The sequence below is a fragment of the Cryptomeria japonica genome, chromosome 4 (assembly GCF_030272615.1).
Source record: "Cryptomeria japonica chromosome 4, Sugi_1.0, whole genome shotgun sequence".
NCBI lineage: Eukaryota > Viridiplantae > Streptophyta > Pinopsida > Cupressales > Cupressaceae > Cryptomeria > Cryptomeria japonica.
Window position 1 is genome coordinate 613,058,216 of NC_081408.1, and position 7,301 is coordinate 613,065,516.

Consider the following 7,301-nt stretch of genomic DNA (forward strand, 5'->3'; position numbering starts at 1 on the left):
TCCCTTTCTCCTTCTCCCTCTCTCTCCCCATTTCCCTCTCCCTAGACCTCTATATTGACATATCTTTACCTTTCTAGCTCCATCTCTCACTATTTCCTTTTCCATCTCACCCTCTATCTCTATCTCATTACCTATCTCTCTATTACTATATATCTCCCTCTCTATATGTTTATCTCTTCTATCTCTATCTATCGCTCTCTTGTCCCTCTCTTGCTCTACATATCCTTCTCCATCTTAAAATGTCTATCTTCTCCTATCTCCTTACCCCCCCCCCCCCCCCCCTCTCTCTCTCCCTCTCTATTTCTCTCTCCCTCTCTACCTATTGCAAATATAACATGACTCCAGATTCGTAATGGAGCATGATTATCTTCTTGATTTAATTATCACTTCCCCATTGATACCTTTGTTGTACAAACAACATTATATTCTAAATTTCCTCAATTGACCTCATGTACTACAGAAATGTATGCAAATAATTGACCTCATGTACTACAAAAATGCATGCAAATAATAGACCAAAAAAAATTTCTATTTGACCTTCCATACCCATTTGGACGTACCCATTGCACACCAAGGTGCAAGTGCTAGTTTGTTAAAACAAACAAGCACACACCCCTTTAAAATAAATCCAACAAAATAATACAACCCGCGAGCAACATATAACCCGTACACCAATTATTTGAATCTCTTTACAGAATTTACATATAATTCGCTGCTACATAGATACGTACCGAAGAGAGGCTGCCGAATTGATAACTGGAATTCTTTGGTACGGTTGATTAAGTACAGGTTTCTGGAATCGTCATTAGCAGTGCCAGGCAGATGCCGTGATAAGTGGGCGGTTGTGCCAGCCCAGAGTGAGGCAACCATTTTTTTCTTCTACTCTATGGCCATCGCCGCCAGAAAAGAGCTTGAGCAGCATACTGGCCTGTTTAAAGGCGTTGGAGCCGAGTTGCAGGGGTCGAAACCCCGCAGCATGCATTCGAATCCTCCACTGCATCAAAGTCTCGTGTCTTTCCACTCTCTCGTGTCCCTCGCAGGCAACAATGTTGCAAATGTCACGCGCCAGGTACATCTCCGACATGACCTGCGGATAGCTGTGCATAGGCAGGCGGCGGGATTCCAGTGAATCGAACATGGTGGAATAGTAGTGCAGGGCCTCGGTGAAGCGCTCCAGAAAAACAGGGTTGTTATGGTTGGCTTCTTGTTCTGCGATTGTGAATATTTTAGGGTTTAGGCTTCGAACTGCTGCCAGGACGGAGGCTACTGGAGGGGGGATTTGTTCTGGACTGTAAAGGAGGCGGTGCAACTGGAGAGTTGAGTTTACAGCTAGGGTTTCGCCATGGCAGACATCTAGCATCCAAGGCTTGATGTCGCTTAGGCTGTCTGCGACGTAGCCGCGGAAGTCGAATTCGACATTGACGGAATCGGCTAAATGAGCAAGCTTTAGGCCGACATCGTGTAAAATGTCGTTGCCTTCGGGATGCGGAGGGCCAATTCCGGTGAGGCGCAGTGCCGGTGGGCCCCCTGGGCGCAGGGCCAGGGCTTGTATTAGCGCCGGCCATTGCATACCCTGTTTCAGACTGAAATCGATGACATGAACCCTTTTGTGGCCATGGAAAGCTTCCAGGATTGCCTGGTTAGCGGTAAAGTGTGCGAATTTCAGGTACGGGCAGGTCTCGTAGAAATGTATGTGGAGCAGATCCGAGAGCGAGTCGTTTTTCAGGTACATGGTGTCTTGGATGGGGAAGCCGTAGATTCGCTTCAGGAGCGCCTCTGAGAAATATTGTGCTACTTTCCCCATGGCTCCGCCCGTGGTAGCTGATAAGAGTTTAATTTGCCGTAGCATTTCCTGAGAGACAAGGGGGTTGTTGCTCTGCACTGCTTCTGCGCAGGCCATGAGTGTGTGTACAAGCTTTATCCCTGAATTGCATTCTTCCACCGCCGGATTCGAACTCGCGATCTGCTGCTGCTGAATAAGAGGCGGCTGTACTGTGCATGTATCATCTGGATTGACTTCCTCAATGTAATTGTCAATGTCATTAATACCGTTGTCGTTGTTTTTAATCTCTAGCTGCTTCTGCAAGGTCTGGGGTTCGATTCCCTGCACGGCCGATGCAGAGCAATGCTCCAGCCTGGGGTATTTAGGGTTCTGGAAATTCTCTACTGTGCTTGCAGAAGAGCAAGATGAGGACTGCGTCTGGCTAAGCTGCTGGTACGCTTCGTCCAGCTCGCGTGACCTTTGCAGAGTAGGCTGCAGGTCGTATGGTGGAGCCACCTTTGTTTGCCCCTGTTCCTGCTGCATTCCTTGACTTTTACAAATCAATGGAACCTGATACACAAGCATACTAAAATTAGGTAGTTTTCAGAGAAAGAAGACAGATAAAGAGATTACTATTACAATGGAGTACATCGATAAATGCAGAGATGAATACAAGAAAAAGCAATTTTTATTCAGTAACAATTTGTTCTATTTTTAGGAATACTAGAAAACCGTAAATCGCGTAAATCCTAACCAGCAGGCACGTTATTCTGATGTTAGTCGAAATAAAATCGACAAATACATGCTAATATTCATATTTATGTACAGAGCAGAGTCAGGCGAGTCGCTGCAATTCAAAAGTGGAGCTTGCTGAAAAAATTGTACAGTCTGAATTCTAGAAAAGATGTGAATTCAATACTAGACCTGAAATTTCAGGTTATTTGAGATGTATCAGCTGTTTACATCATGTTATTCGAGATGTACCAGTTGATTAGATCAAGTTATTTGAGATGTAACAATTTAAATAGAAATGATAGCGAAAGCCTAAAATTTATACCGTCTAAATTATATAAAAGATTTAGACTCAATGCTACACCTTAAATTGCAGGTTATTTGGGAGCTTTTCATTTCAAAATTTGAAGCAAATTAAAAGTATACACAGATCTAAGTCTACATTAAAATTTAGCAGTAACATTCATCATTGGCCACCACATCTGAAGTTCCTTTCGATTCGGCCTCCATTTATTTAAATATCAGAATTCAGTCAATCTGACAGAGGCTTCCAGCCAAAAAATGTTAAATAACCGACGAATCAGAAAAATTACTGTTTGTTGTAAACGTTTGAAACTTGCAAAAGTATTTCAGACTCTAAACCAGAATCTGCGACATTCTAGATCTGCAAGGGTGCAAGAATCCTAGAATGAAATTAGGAAGAAGTTATCGATTATTTATATGTGATTTACAGGAATTATTTTATTTATTGTATTGTACACAATTTTATTTAAAATCTAGGATTTACCTGCAGCAGAGGCTCCTCGTCATCGGCGTCGTCGTTAGTGGGGACCCCGAGCAGAGATGAATGCAAGAAAACACAATTTTTTATTCACTAACAATTTATTCTATTTTTAGGAATAGTAGAAAACCGTAAATCGCGTAAATCCTAACCAGCCGGCACGTTATTTCGACGCTAGTTGAAATAAAATCGACGAAAACATGCTAATTTTTACATCATGTACAGAGTAGAGTCGGATGAGTCGCTGCAATTCAAAACTGGAGCAGCGTCGGGTGAGTCTCTGCAATTCAAAACTGGAGCTTGCTGAAAAATTTGTAGTCTAAATTTTTTAAAAGATGTGAATTCAATACAAGACCTAAAATTTCAGGTTATTTGAGATGTACCAGCTGTTTACATCAGGTTATTTGAGATGTACCAGCTGATTACATCAGCTAATTTGATATGTACCGATTTTAATAGAAATGATAGTGAAGCCGAACAGATGTAGACTCAATACTACACCTAAAATTGCAGGTTATTTGAGAGCTTCTCATTTCAAAATTTGAAGTAAATTTAAGCATATACAGCAAAGTCTACATTAAAATTTAGCAGTAACATTCATTATAGCCTACAACATCTGAAATTCCATTCGATTCGGCCTCCATTTATTCAAATATCCGAATTCAGTCCACCTGCCAGAGGCTTCCAGTCAAAAATATTTAAACAGGAGACGAATCGGAAAAATTATGCAAAAGTATTTTAGACTCTAAACCAGAATATGACATTCTAGATCTGCAATGCTGCAAATATCCTATAATTTAACAAAGAAGTTATCGATTATTTGTATGTGATCTACAGGAATGAATTTAATTAAAGAATCTTTTCAATATTCTGGATTTACCTGCATCAGAGGCTCCTCGTCATCCTCGTCATCGTCAGTGGAAGCCCCGAGCAGGGCAAACAATCCACCTATGGTGTGATCGTCATCATCGAAAAAGGCGGGCGTTTCAGGCAAGTCTTGGAATTCGGGAAGTTGCATTTCGAACTGAGCACCGCTAGGCTCAGACAAGAGGCCGCTTCCTAAATCCGAGGAGGCAGGTAAAGAGAGCTCATCTATTTCGTTCATCCAATCTCCCAGCTCCGACAGATTGTAATGCATAGTATCTGTGGAGAAATTAGGGACGCCTGATCCTTCAAAAGCCATTTCTAGCTGCTCCAGCGTCTGCGCCACCTGCCACAGATCAGAGGTTCGAACATTCCTGCTTTCCTCCATCGACGGTGACGCCAAGCTTTCATCTTCTTCTCCTGCAGCCTGCCTCATCCTTCACAGTTTCGTTCTCGAATTAAATGCAACTACAGCATAATTGCAGTCACGTATATTGACAACTCTCAGTTCTATTAAAAGGCAAATGCAGGCCTGGTGTTCTGGATCCTGGAAGAAATGCAGACTGAATTTTCAGTAGTTTTCAGAATTCATACTTTGTTTGCACGCTCTTCCAATCGAAGGACGCTTACGTGTTAGTATTCCGGACGAGGAAGGCCCGAAATCTGTGGATAATACCGATTGTTGAAGATTCTCCATGTTGTTTCTGGGATCGAAATAACTATCGCTGGATGGCAAATTGATAAATATGTATAATTGCTTTCGAGATTAATTACAAGAGACAATGGAATTATTCCATTCCAGATTATTTCATACTACGCGATAAGATTAAAAATGAAACAACGCCCGCCATCCTTCCCTGACGATCTATGAATCTTTATCGTTTATACAAGACTTTAGTATTTCCTAGTACTTATTAAATGTGCGTAAATGTGCGTAAATGTATTTATTTTAAAAAAATAGTTTTCCCTCGTGTTTTTAAGATAAATGTATTAAAAAATATTTACAATTGAAGAAATGATGTGTGTCAAAACTAACGGTTTAAATCACACACACTAAGTGATCAGAAACAAATTTGAAATATCGAAAAAATATTTTCATATTTTTTCTAGTTTTTCTATATGTTAGTAATTGGGTATTTTGAAGGCCTTCGGGGCATTTTCAACCCTTGAAACTTTGGCCGGTCCTTTAAAACATTGTCGTAGGCTCTTTCAAGGCTTCACCTTCAACTCTTGGAGACCTTTCCAACAAGTTAAACGACTCGTAATTTTGAGTCCTGAGTAGAAAGTTATGTCTAGTCAAAGTTAGGACAAAATTTGATATAGTTTTTTGAAAATTTCGTAGTTTTGGATTTTATTATGTAATAAACAAATATGACTGTTGAGTTTCGATTCTCAAGGGGTTTTGGTGACCCTTGGAATCTCATGAACTGTTATATGTTGTATTTTCGAATTGAATGGATTACTTTTTGGCTTGCTTCAGTTCTGTGTTTACCTTGTTTGTGTAAACAAATCCACAATACCGCAGGTTCTCATTCAGGTGTTGTCATCCGAATCCATAATTCGGATCAATGGTATCAAAGAAAGTTCGCTCTTGTATGTCATATCACACACGATCAACATATCAAAGATTGGGGTTGGAAACAAGAAATCCTTCAGACTACCTTCCTTTGAGACGCACACGATCACAAATGGCTAAGTTGCAGACTGGCGATGACATTAAAGCGTTGGTTGCAGATGCATTAACAAAACAACATGAAGAAATGATGGAGCAATTCAAGCGAATGCTGGAAAGTCGTGGGTCACAAGCAAACCTACCATTCATAGGGTATACACCATTCAAGGTGCAAGTGAATTTTGATATACCCACGTTTCAAGGAAAGATTGATGCAGATGTTGTTGATGATTGGGTTTCAAAACTGGAAAGGTATTTCTCTGTCAACCAGTTCTCAGATGAAGAGAAAATAACTTTCGCTCTTCTCAAAGCTGAAAATCATGTGAAAGATTCATGGGAAGCAAAGTTAGCATCCAAGGCAGAAGAAACTGGCAGTACTTTTATTTTTGATCAAAAAACCACATGGGGAGAATTCATGGAGCACGTAAAGGAGAAATATTTTTCTGTAGATACATATGAACAAAAATATATGCAGTGGCAATTGCTTCAACAGAAAAAGGACCAAACTATTCAGGAATATACTAATATGTTTCATGCTTTAGCAACAAAGCTTGACATCAAAGATTGTGAGAAGCACAGAGTTCTGAAATATCAAAGTGGGATCCATAGGTATATCCAAACCAAAATGGAATTCCTGAACATAGAGACTTTACCTAGTGTACATATATAAATTTGCTACAAAAATTGAGGAGAAATTCAAACAGAAAGGAAGGAGGGATAACTTCGCAAACAACAAATGGAAGGGTGAAGGTGGCAAAACTGCATGGAAACAAACCTCCAAGGAATCTTCTCCCAATTCACCACTGAAAAAGGCATGGGGTGTGAAGAAGGCACAAGAGAACGATATGTGGTGTGAATTCCATAAAAGTCCCTCTCATAACACAAAAGATTGCAGAACCATAAAAATTTTAATGATGGAGACGCATGAGGACAAGGCAGAACCTAAGGTGGCAGAATCTTGCACAAAAGAAAGTCATGAACAGGTCATTGAGGCTGATCCATATGCAACAGTAGCTACTACCAAGATATTGCCTCGGGAGGATGAGGAAAGATTGTTCCACTCACAGACGTGGGTCGGAGGAAAAGCCCTGCACTTTATTGTTGATAGTGGAAGTCAAAAGAACCTAATATCAACAGAGATTGTGAAGAGATTGAATCTGAAAACAACAACACACCTGCAACCCTATTCAATGGGATGGGTAAGTCAAGGGAGAGATATTCAAGTGCACCAATAGTGTCGCCTTTCATACTCTATAAAGCCTTTCAAAGATGAGGTAATCTGTGATGTAGCTCCTCTAGATGTTTGTGATGTTCTGCTGGGACAAGCATACATGTACCAATGCCATGGTGTTTATGAGTCCAGACCTTGCAGCGTGACAATCGGATTGGGTGAGTAGAAATACCGAATACCAGAGGTAAGCCCTGCATACTCTACATCTTTGATTAGTGCTAAGCAATGTAGGAGGTTGGTTGCCAGAACGAGAACATTC

General features: G+C 40.6%; 1 protein-coding gene across 1 annotated transcript; it reads right to left on the reverse strand.

Annotated features, from left to right (window-relative positions):
* Positions 1 to 654: 654 nt before the first annotated feature.
* LOC131032145 (DELLA protein RGA2) lies at positions 655 to 4,922 on the reverse strand. Its single transcript, XM_057963073.2, has 2 exons — positions 4,156 to 4,922; positions 655 to 2,332 (listed from the first exon to the last, which is right to left on the reverse strand). The coding sequence occupies exons 1-2, from the start codon at positions 4,573 to 4,575 to the stop codon at positions 806 to 808; spliced, it is 1,947 nt and encodes a 648-aa protein (XP_057819056.2). The 5' UTR covers positions 4,576 to 4,922; the 3' UTR covers positions 655 to 805.
* Between the last annotated feature and the right edge of the window lie 2,379 nt (positions 4,923 to 7,301).